Genomic DNA, 12,017 nt, shown 5'->3' on the forward strand with positions numbered 1-12,017 from the left:
CCAGGGTCGGCATAGCAACCAGTGGATCATCCAGACCAGAGCATCCACATGGCATCGAGGGCTGAAAGGGAAGATCTTGTTCATCTACCTGGGCTCATGGATACCTGAATAGCATGGCTATTGAGGGGCGTGCTGAGACCCCCCATCTTATCTCACCAAGCCATCCTCAACCCCCAAACAAGCGCCTAAGAGGGACAAAATCCCAGGCACAAGGAAAAAGGGAGGGGATAAGAGTACAAGGCTGCAGCTGCGATCCATCCCATCTCTGGAGCTGAGGAGCTTCACCCGTGCCTCTCCCCCGAGTCAAATCAGGCTCCGCGCCCTCCAGCACCGAGCCGGCCGGAGGATTACAAACAACAAAGCGATTTATGTGAGGCAGAGGTCTTCAAGATTTATGCTGTATGCTCACAGTAAAGTGCAAACACATTCCCCTCCGCACGTGGCTGGGTCCTTTGTCAGAGGAATATGGATTTTTGACCCCAGAAGTCAGGATGAGTCTCTGAAGGAGCATCAGAGACAGACCTGCACTGTGACCCCAAGCAGATTATGGTCTCAGGGGTACATCCCAAGACATATTTATGGTCCTCCAAAGCAAGATAAGTCAATAACCACATCCAGTAGCAGTTACAAGTCAGATATTAATTTAATTCCTCTCCTCCCTGTCTGCCCAAATAAGCATTAATTCAAAGGAGCATCAAGGCCCCATTATTTATCATTCTTACTGGGGTTTCTGTTTTCTCCCGTTAAGGTAGAATTGCTACAGCCAGGCTACCTAGGCATGACGGTTCCCAAATTGAAGACACTCTGCATCCAACGCAGGCATGGGGACCACCAGCCTGGACCTGGGATTCATGCTATTAGCAGCTAACGCCAGTGCGGAGGAGGCTGGTTAAAGTGCAGCCCATCAAATGCACTTGAAAGCCTTATTCAATCCGCAGCAGAAGGAACATTTTATTCCTACGGACCCCAGTGCTGAGTGGGAGCCAAAACGTTTGCTCCCTCCCGCAGGATCCAGCCAAGCTGGCCCCGGGGGCTGTGCACCCCACTAAGCTAGACAGGGCTCCCCATCACCCCGCCCAGAGCCAGGTTCTTCCCAAGTCTAGTCTCAACCCAGAGCTAAAAATGAACCTTATTCATGATTAACATCTATATTTGCATAGCGTGGCTGGCAGCTTAACACCAAATAAATGTTTTGGCAGAGGGAGTCGCAGGCATGGGGGCGAGCCCTGCCCTCCAGAAGGGAGCTTCAGCCTAGCCATGGGTTAACAAGCACTTTGTAATTGAATTAACAAATCATTAACAAGTCCTGTTCACCATCTGGGCAGGGGAGGGCTCTGCCTTGGGCTGCTCTCGACACCAGCATCTTGGGAGCGCACAGAGGCAGTCAATAACGCCGTAGGAGGAGTGAGTGCTAAACCTGACCTGATTAAGTTATGAATCACAGGAAATCCTGAAGGCATAAACCCCCCCGGGGCGGTTGGCTGCCAAAGGTGGGTGAATCCCTGTGAATCCCCTCACCCAGCTCTGCTGCCGCCAGCTGCGTGTTTGACTTCAGCCCTGGGGTTAGGGAGCATCTCGAGGCTGGTTCGGTGGATGCACCGGGGAAAATCTCTTGGAAGACACCCAAATGAGAAATATAAGAATGCTTTGCATCAGAAACCCTGTAAGTGTGGGGCTAGCATCTGGATTACAGTAAATAAATCCCCTTTTCTTTATAAACTCATCTGTGCCAGGCTCCCAGCTCTCACCCATCACCTGCTTTAGCATTTTGTTCCCATTTTCAGCCCCCTCCTGTCCTCGCCCCTGGTTTTCACATCCCAGCAGAGGGAGGGAGAAAGCTGGGAGGACACGAGCAACAACAAAAACCAAACCACCAAACAACAGCCAGTCCCTTCCACCTAGAAAACACGTTAAAAATCCCAACCAAAACCACGTTTCAGGCACAAGAGCCAAACCAATAGACAATTTCCATCCACTTGTGACTAACTGGTGAACTTCTGAGGGTTGAGTCACGGGCACATCCCGGTCCCACGCACATGTGCGCAGCCTCACTTGTGGCTCACGCTGGGACCTGCTGCACCTTGGGCACGTGATGCTGTTCCTGGCACCCCAACAGCCCCTTTCCCGAAAGGCCGTAACCAGTGCCATGCCATGGTGATTGTGCCATGACCACGGAGATCAAGCCTGAAAGTTTCTCTCAGCAAATATTCAGGCTGAAAAATGTGCTTTTTCCATCTGCTCGAAGCTTCTTTGCGAGGGCTTTGGTAGGAAGCAGATGTGAGAGCATCCCAAAGCACGATTGGTCATTACTCACTCCGTTATATAAAACCATGAGAATTTCCTCCTTTTTTTTTTTTTTTTCCTTCATTTCTTAGTGCCAGGCCAGATTCCTGGGTGAGAGGCCAAGACTGGCAAAAACCAAAGCCAAATGAACCCACGTTCAGGGAAACCTCCATGTGCATCACCAACCAAAGGGAATATTTCACATCTAGGTCGCTCAGCAGAGAGCCAAGGCACCGGGGAAGGGAAAGCCACGATCTGGCCCCGTAACAAACCCAGAAACACTTAGGCCTCCTAATTAACTAGGAAATTCAACCCCCTCCAAACCACAGCGAAGCTTCAAAGCCCTCCCAACCTGACTCCGGATGCTCCTTCCCCAGTTCCCCACGGACGGCCCCGCTCCCCCAGACCCTCCTCCCCGTCCGCAGCGGCCAGCAAAGCCGCCGGGGGCAAAGGCTCCCCGGGGCTCCTCTTCCGAGGAAAAATGAATTCATGATCCAAATGAAAAAGCCATCAGGGAGGTTCACTTTGGCCAAAGGTTTTGCTTCCTTCCAGAAAAACAGCAGAAGAAGAAAAGTCAAGCTGAGAGAGACCTGGACAGGGAACTTGGGGCGATCAAAATCTTGGTCTTTTCGACACAGAAAAAAAGTGAAAGAGAGTTTAAAGCAAAAAAATGGGAAAAAAGCATTTTTGAGCATGATGCCAAGACATCTGCAGGGGGTGTAGGGGGAGAAGAAAGCAGAAAATTTTCTATGCATCATAAAATCCTGGGCATTTCCAGACCAGCTCCAACACCCAGTGCTACTGAACGGGGGAGAGAGCACGAAAGCCGACTGAGAGCAGCGAGTCTGCACAGATCGGCCGGGAGACACGTCGGCCCCGTGAATGAGCAGCAGCTCGGGTGGTCCAGCCCCATCCTGAATTACCACCCGCCTGTCTGAGCCCCCCAGTCCTGGGCACGAGGGGCTGGGGAAGAAGCTGTGATCTCCTCCCAGCCACCCTGCCTCGGCTCCTGGCCCCAAATGAAAAGCAGGTCTCCGGAGACGGCCCCCGCCGCCCCGCGTGGGAGCCCTTGTTCCGGATTTCCTACAAGGAGCCAAAGCAGAGCTGTCCCTGCGCAGAGCAGGGTCCCTGGGCAGGACAGGGCCACCCCTCCCGGCCGGGGCTCCCCGCGCCGGGATGACATAACCATGAACTGCATGAGGCCGAGCCTTTTGTCTGCGCGCCGGGAGAGAGGGAGGGAAAGCAAGAAAGGAAGAAAGAAAGAAAACTTCTGGAAGTCATTACAATTCCTCTGCTCCAGTCTCCTTTTTGGCAGACAGCTTCCCTCTCCCCTTCCCTCCCTCCCCCCCCCCCAGCCCGCTTCAAAATGCCAGCCTATGATTTTTAAATGAGAAAAAGCTGCGCTGTACTCCAGCGCTTGGATAAACTCCTACACAAACTTCCAGATGTGACACAACAGCCTGGAAGAGGGAATTCACAGAAGAATCTCCTTAAAAAACACACACACACACACGCAGGGAGCAAAGGAAGCGCCTGGCTGCTGACACGGCTGGGCGATGGATGGGTCCAGAGATCCCTGGTGAGATGTGGTGCGTTACCTAGATCAGGCTCGAGCAGCTCCCAGCTCTGCTGTGGAGGCAGCAAGGAGCAGGATTCTGGCCGCTGCACCAGGTCCGGGAGGTGAATACTGCCAGCTGCTCCCGCCAAGCTCCCGAAGGGTTTGTGTACAGCAGGGAAAAGGTTTTGCAGTTATTTGTCCCCTGGGAGGAGAGAAATAACCACCCCACCTTTGTGCTGTCCTTGCTAAAAGGCAACGGGTCCTGCTTCTCTCCAAGATCCTTGCACTGGCGCTGGCGTGAGCCCAGGGCTGCGCCAGCACCTGCCCTGAGGAGCAGCAGGATGCTCTGTCCTGGCTGGGGGGGCTGAGGGGCTGTGGGAGCCCCCCCAGCCTGGCAAGTTGCGTTTCTCATTTCCACCCAGGAGCCAGGGAAGGGGCACGAAGCCGGTGGAGGCTCGGCTGCAGCAGGAGTGTTTCCATCTGCCTGGGGAGGGGTGGGAAGCACTGGCCGGTGAACTGGGTCATGGAGAGAAACAAGTTCAGGTGCCCTGGGACGGATCAGATGCAGGTGAAGTAAATGGATTCTGACTCCTTTGTGGGGTTTTTAAATCAGAACAAGATCCATTTCAGATCCAACCTCTCAAATTGAAGCTTTCTGCTTTGTTAAACTCAAAAGCGAGGTTGGAACAAACGTACCAAAGTTTAAAGGACACCACGCGCGCTCTTTCCTCAAAACACACCCTTTTGATAACAAAAAAAATTATATTTTTAACCTACAGTTGAACCCTTCAAACAGCAGCGCACGCAGTGCCTGGCTCTCCCCACGAGCCTGCACAGCTGAGGAGGGGGTGAGGACCCCGAGCACCCACTGAGGTGACGGGGGTTCCGCCTGCCTGCTGCCCGCACCGCAGGCACCCCACGGGAGGGAGCGCTTCGGGAGGCACCGCCGGGGCTGGGGAGCCCAAACCACCGAGCAGCTCAGCGGGTTGGGTTCTCGTCCCCACCACGCAGGAGGCTCCTCGCTCCGGTGCAGTCAGACACACAGACATTTCCCTCCAGGACAGCCGGATCCGGCCAGGCTGACGCAGAGCGGTGCCGGCACACAGACCCACGGGGCTTGGGGCGCGCTGGGCAGGCGAGGGCTGACCGGCCGCCTCAGCGGGGCCGTTGCTGCCTTCCACAACGCACCGACCTCCAGCACGGCGGCTCCAGCCGTCCCGTGAGCCAGCCCAGCGCAGACCTCAGCTATGCCTTGGCGTGAGGCCCCGAGGGCTCCAGGCCCGCTCCTGGAGGCCGCCGGCCATCTGCAGCTCTGCCGACTTCCAGCGAGAGCTGGGGGCACTCGGCAGCTCCCCGGGACGGAGCCTTTGATCGTCCACCTCTCACTAATGGAAAGCGAGCAGAGCCGTGTGAGGCAGCTGCTGGAAGAGCCCTCTGGGTTTTATTGCAGACCAAAGGCAGAAGGCAGGGCTGGTTACCGTGACCAGATCGAGATGCATTTCTTTCCTAAAGCCATTTTTGAAACCCAAATCCTGGGGACAGTGCACCAGAGCAGCCAGGCAAGACAGGAGCACTCCTCCCAGTGCCACCCAAACCCCCCTTCCCATCTGAGGAGCTGCCCTTTGCCCTCCGACCCAGAAGGAAAAGATGGGATTTCAACCAATTTGGGGGGGTCTCCCCAGAACGGCACCTTTCTTTTGCAGCCCCTCTGTTGCCGATGTGCTGCTCTCCAGGCAGCCGCGCTCTGCAGGCAGGCACTGCGCGGGGGAAGAGGCAGATTTCAGTACTACAATAGAGATCACAGGCCCTTTCAGTTACACTGTTATTTTCCTATTCAGAGCTCTTAACACCAAGCAGTAGCATCCTCCCCACTTTCTCCATCCCCACTCTTCAATCACTCCGCAACTCTCAAGAAATAGCCTCGTTTCTTGCCTCTGATCAGAGGAGCAGCCTGGCACAGACCCTGCTACAGCCTTTCATCCTCCCAGCCTTCATGGTGCTTTTATTTTATAAGTGAAAGTCGAGTAACCAGCTTGTCTCCTCTTTCCCCCCCTCCAGAGCTGCTCTCACTGCCTTGCCAGCACACACACCAGGACACCCTGCCTGTCGCCGCAGCCCTTCCCAGCCCTGAGCCCGTGGGTCCAGCGCCGTGACCGTTAAACACGTCCCACCCATGTCCCTGCTCCTTCCCTTCTGGCCCAAGCAGCCCTCACCCGGGGCAGAGCCTTTCATCCCAGCGCCACTGGGAACCCGCGGGTGGGAAACCAGGCTTGTCCCCCCAGTCCTCACAGCACCCAGAGAGGTTTTCACTCAAAGATCGCAGAGGGGGAGGATAGCTTGGCAGGGCAAATACAGGGTTAAAACCGCAAGATTTCAAGCTCTGGATTGTTTCTGGATCAGGACAAACTTCAAAACCTTCTTCCCAGCCCTAAGGGAGAGGGGGAGCAGGAGAGCTGCACAGGTCTCCCCGTGTCTGCTCCAGACAGCAAGGGAGAAACCTTCCTGGCCCAGGCAGAGGATGCTCTGAATGGAAATACAGTAGAAAAGCCAAAAAAGCCACCTCAACAGGACTTTGCATCCTTGCTGGACACTCGGCACATCAACCATCACCCTCTCCCTAACCCCACATCCCAGCCTCAGCTACCAGGGTCACACAAGCTGCTTGGACAGGGCTGGAGAGCAGCATCCCAGGGGCTCCAGCTGCACCTGGGGGACATGAGCTGCCCTTCCCAGGGCAGGTAAGGGAGCTGCGGGCGCAGGAGCAGCTCCAGCACCTCCTCCCGACACCCCATCGACAGCAAAGTTTATCAGCCAGCTTACAGCACCACAAACCCGCCTTGCCAAGCCGTCAAGCCGTGCATCTCCACATGCACAGCTCAGACGAGAACCCTCCCATCCAATTGCTGTGCGGGCAGCCAGCCTCACCCACGGGTAAAAAACCACCCAAGAGAGCAGCAGAAGCCAGCGAAAGCCCCAAACCCCTCAGGGTCAGGGTAGGATTCACCAGCCACGTGAGCCCAAGCGCTGTCACTCCTCTCCAGGGCAGCTGGTGGCAACAAAGACTTTCCAGCAATGTGATTATACGGTTTTAGCACCGGGGCACAATTCCTAGAAGATTACAGCCTGAGGAGGGCCACTACTGGCCCACCACACTAAAGGAAAAAGAGAAAAGTAAGAAATAGAAACAAGCAATGGGCTCAGCTCCGGCACTTGGGCTGCAGAGAGCCAAAGGGACGAGCAATACGCTGCTCTGCTGAACGGCCCAGCGAGTGATGGGACGCTGGGGGTGCCAAGCTGGCCGCTGCCTTCCTCTCATCTGTAAGCTGAACTGCTTTTTTTGTGTTGTTTTTAAATAAACTCCCCTAATTCTGGGTCAGTGACCCTGAAAACAAACAGCTGCATGCAGACACACGACTCGGAGACCCGCAGCATCGTCCCCCGCGGCCCCAGGGCTCCCGGCAAGAGCCTTTCTCTGTCAGTAACGAGTGAAAAATTAGCGACAAGGTAAATCTCAGCTTGTGGGGCTGCACCTAATGCTCATCCCCTGCTCACAGCAGGGTTTGCAGGTGCCCGCAATACCCCTAATTTTCCAAGGACGAAAGTTAATCTGCTTGTATTTGCAGCCACAGAGAAGATGCATTTCAAGCCACTACTGGGGTGGGGGATTTTACTGAAAACAGTAAAAACATGCAGGTGTAACACCTGCTTCAAAACAACATCGTTTGGGGGTGGGGGGGGGGGGGAAGGAGACTTGAAAACAGACTTAAATCAGAAATCATAAATAATATTAGTCATAGTAGACAGTAAGAACACACTGACTTGCAGCCTGTCATTAATATTTCTTCCCAAAACAGAAGGCTTCACAAAGTTGCAAGATTTCCCAAGATGCTTAAATAAATGCAGCTTTGAACTGCTTAGATGGTGTGAGAGAGATTTGGGGGGAAACTGCTGGGAGTATTCATGACTGGGAAGAGAAATCTTGTTTTTCCCCTCCTGGGGGACATTTTAGGAAAGAAGGCAGCCTGTTTATCAGATAAATTATTGTTGAAGCTCAAGTAAAACAACATTCACAACTCCTGCAGACCCTCACCACTTTTCCTGGGCACACCGACCTCAGCCGAGATGTAATTCCTAACAGTTTCCACACACCAGGAGCGGAGGAGGACTCGCACAGGATATTCTGGCCCTCTGTACCATGTAACATGTCCTCCCCGCTACCGCTCAGCCTCTCCCACTCCAGATGTGGGTTTGCTGCCCATATGTACTCGCCTGCCTCTTGCACAGGCAGAGCGGCGCAGACCCGGTAACTTCCCGTTCAGCCGGGCAGCGGCTGCCTCTCCCACACCAGCCCCTGCGGGAAGCCACATCGCTTTGCTTTATTTCATTTCGGGTTTTTGTTTCTGCAAATAATAAATGGAACTGGAGTTCGGGGATGGTAAAACACTTGCGATGCTACAAACCGTGTGCTGGTTGCAACTCAACTCCAAGGGAGGCTTTAAAGGCACCAAGACAGTGAGTGGCAAGAAGAAATGTTTCTATTGTCTTTTCTATTTCTTTTTTTTTCCCCCTTCTTTTGAAAGCTTAAACTTGACTGAAGCGGCTCAGACACAGAGCCTGTGCTGGAGCAGACAGGGAGTTTGGAAGGAGACCAGATGCCTTTGTGGGGTCACAGCTCACCCCAGGACCTGGCAAGCAGCAGTCCCTGGTCGATGCACACCCCAGGGACCGTGATCCTCACCTTGCCAGACCCCTCCAAGCAAGGTCCCAGGGGATTGCAGAGCATGGGCCCTTCGGCATGCCACAAATTATTTAGGGATCCTGGAGCCGGGCAGCAAACCAACTCCCCCCCTCCCCCCCAGCACCACCGCCTCCCCCCACATTGCACCCCCCCCCCCCCTCAAACCCTCAGGAAGGGACCAGGGAGCCTAAAATGGGCGAGAAACGGGGTCAGGGAGGAAGAACGGTTCTGTAGGGGGGTAGACTGGGGTTAGGGTGGCTCGGTGAGCCGGGGGAGCCCGGCCGATCCCCGCGGGAGGAAGGGCCGCCCCGTGGAGCGGAGCCCGCGGGAGCCGGAGCATCGCGGCAGGGCGGCCGGGGGAGGGGAGCCCCGCACCGCCCCCCCACCGGGGAGCACCGAGCCCCCCACAACAGCCCGGAAAACTTCCCGGCCGAGCACCGCCGGGGTGCCCTCCCTCTGCCCGGCGGTCCCCCCCAAAGCCCGGCTCCTTCCGCATCACCCGGCGGGCTCCAGCCGGGAGGTGACCCCCGCCCTGCCCGCCGCACCGGAGGAGGGGGGGCGGCCCCGCGGGGCTTACCTCGCCGCCGAGCACCTGCAAAGGATACGGGTTACAGACCAGCCGGAGGCACCAGCTCCGCGGCCGGCTCTCCTGGCTCAGGTAGAAGAAGACGACGGGGGCCAACGCTGGGTAAGGCAGCGCCTCCGCCTCCGAGTCGCCGCTGCCCGCCTCCCTGTCCCCCGGCCCCGGGCGGCCCCCGGCCCCGGACAGGTCATTAAGGCGGATGAAAGTCTTGGCTCTGCCCGGCTCCGGCTCCTCCTCGGCCGCTCGCGGTCCATCCTCGTCCATCCTCCGGCCGGCGGCCCCGGGGGGAGCCGGGGCGACGCGGGGCGAGCCGGGGGGGCGCTTAGAGGGGCGCGGCCATGGCGGGGCCGGGGGGCTGGGGGCTGCGGCGGGGCGGCTTCAGCGCCGGGGTGGCATGGCCGGGCGAGCCGCTGCCTCGCCCCCCGCCGGGGCCGGGGCCGGGCCGCCCCCCTCGCCCTGCCCTGCCGTCTGCGGGCTCCGTAGCTCCTCCTCGCCGTGCCTCCGGGGGCCCGAGCCGGGCGAGCGGCGGGCAGGGAGGCGGCGGCGGGGCGGCCCCCGCTGCCGGTGCTGGCCCCCACCCGCGGGGCGGGCCGCCTTAGCGGCTCTGCCTGCCCCCTCCGCGCCCCAACATCTGCCCGGGGCGGGGGGGGGGGTGGGGGGCTGGTGCTGCCCGGCGCCCCGGGGACGGGCGGCGGCGGAGGATGCTCCCGCGGGCGGCCGCGCCGAGCCGAGCGCTCCGCACAGCTGGATCCCTCACTCCAACTTCAAGTCCCGGCTCCTCCTCCCCCCGCCGCCAATGGGGACTCGCCCCCGGCCCCTCCGCGCCTGCCCATTGGCTGCCGCGGGTGTCCGTCCGGGCAGCACAGCTGGACGGGCAGGCACGGTCCCCCGGCGGGGCTGGACGGGGCGCACCCGCCCGGCGCTGCTCGGTTGGGGGTCGGGCCCGGTCCCCCCCCACTGTGGGGGGGTGCGGGGAGACGGGGACGGACCCGCAGCGCCCAGCGCTGAAGGGGTGTTGGGGGGGGGGGGGGGGGGGGGGAGCGGGGAGCGCTGCGCTGCGTTAGGCAGAGCCCGGTGGGACACCGGGAGAGGGGGAAGCCGATGAGGGGCAAGGGGGGGTAGATGAGGGGGAAGGGAGAGACCGCTCCGTCTCGGCCCCTCCTGCCGGAGAGCACGAGCCCCCGGCGAGGGAGACCCGCCGGGGCCGAGGGCAGCATGAGCCGGTACCGGGAGCGAGGCGTACGCCAGCTGCAGCGCCCCCCGGTAGCCTCGGGGTAAACGCCCTCCCCAGTGCCGCGGCTCCGCTCCCCGCTGCTGCGGCGGCGAGCCCAGCCCGAAATCCTCGCCCCGCTGCAGGGCCCCGGGCGCCTTCCCCCCGCCGTGTCCCCCGCCGCTTGCGAGCGGAGACAGTGCTGCTGCGCTGGGCACATGTGGGTGACCGCCGGCTGCCCCCCCCACGCTAGCCTCCGGCTCCTCGCGAGGGGCCACCCCCGTCCGGAGCAGGTCGCCCCGAGGCTGGGCGGGGGCACGATCCTGGTCAGCAGCTCCCAGGGGAGCCGGGGCCCGAGCGGGGAGCGGGGTGGGACGGATCCGCCACCCTTCACGGGCGGGAGCAGCGGGTGCCCCCGGTCCCCCCTGCTCGGAGGACGCGGCCGGAGCTCCCTCTGCCGGTGCGACTCCGGGCCGCGACGGGAGCCGGCCCCGACGGCGGGGACCGGCCCGCAAGTGTCCCCCGGGGCGGCGGGTAGGGGGGGCCACGGTGGGCGCTCCCAGCCACGGCGCGAGGCAGAGACCTTGTTTCAGCAGGTAAAGGCTTTCGACACAATTCTTTTTGAGTGCAGACATCCCCACAGGCTGAGCCAAGGCCCTGTTTCTAAATGCTTGAGATTTCTTGCTACTTTAGAAATAGCTTTCTCACCTTTCCCCGGTAGCACCCCACATCATATATACACATATATATATATATATATACATACACACACGAGCATCCCCTTCCCAAGAGCTCCAGCTAGCCCGAAGCCACCTGCAAGAGCAATAGGAAGATGCTCTTGTCTGGCCCAAAATGTCTTCTCTGGGCTGAATCCCGCTGGCCTGGGAGCACACTTGATCTTGGATTCACAGCCTGTGCTGTCCAGCCCGAGACAAATCACATGGCTGTTGGCAAAACTTCAAGGCCAGCTGGGCTCTGCTGCAGAACTGCAAGAGACAGTGTCCAGGCAGAGGAGGAGATGCAAACCCCACCACACATGGCCAGGAGACCCTCCTGCAAGCCCGGGGGGGTGCAAGTGTGACAGCACGTGTGACATCAGGCGAGCAGAGAGCCCACAACATGCGTGCTGAGGACAGGGACTTCTCTTTCTTTCCCAGGTTTCTGAGCGATTCCCCCCTCCGGATGCAGCGTGCGCACCCACAGAGAGGGCAGAGCTCAGCGGCTCTTCGGCCTCTCTCCACTCCTGCCAAAACAAGCAGACGTACCGACACGCCGGGAGCTCCCTCACTTCCCCAGCAAAGGCTCTTGCAGTGGAGGAGACACCAGCCTTTGCCCCCGCAACCAGAGCACAGCCCGGTAGCCCGACAGCTCAGCTGTTGTACAAATGCAATTCACGGAAAGGTCCACAAACACATTTGCATGTGCAAGGTGCAGTCTTAGATCAAGCAATTTCCTCACTACATATGTACAGCCTGGCCACAGCTGCTTTTGATCCAATTCTCTTTGTATCCTGATAATGTACAGAGAGCCTTTGTGTGTCGGTCTGTTTATTTAAATGGATTTGGAGCAAACATTTTTTTAAAAGCTGAAGCTTTGAGCCTCTAAGTGGGTTACCAGATTATATGCTGTCTCCATTTTAATTACA

General features: G+C 58.6%; 1 protein-coding gene across 13 annotated transcripts in view; it reads right to left on the reverse strand.

The window, feature by feature from the left end:
- The window catches only part of CACNA1G (calcium voltage-gated channel subunit alpha1 G), a 149,859-nt gene extending 140,362 nt beyond the window's left edge, over window positions 1-9,497 (reverse strand). For all 13 annotated transcript variants that reach the window (XM_074847034.1, XM_074847039.1, XM_074847031.1 and 10 more), the window contains exon 1: window positions 9,185-9,497. In XM_074847034.1, coding sequence (XP_074703135.1) covers window positions 9,185-9,426 — 242 coding nt within the window. In that variant the 5' untranslated portion in view covers window positions 9,427-9,497. The remainder of the gene's footprint in view (window positions 1-9,184) is intronic.
- Between the last annotated feature and the right edge of the window lie 2,520 nt (window positions 9,498-12,017).

This window comes from Strix aluco, chromosome 21, assembly GCF_031877795.1.
Source record: "Strix aluco isolate bStrAlu1 chromosome 21, bStrAlu1.hap1, whole genome shotgun sequence".
Taxonomy (NCBI): domain Eukaryota; kingdom Metazoa; phylum Chordata; class Aves; order Strigiformes; family Strigidae; genus Strix; species Strix aluco.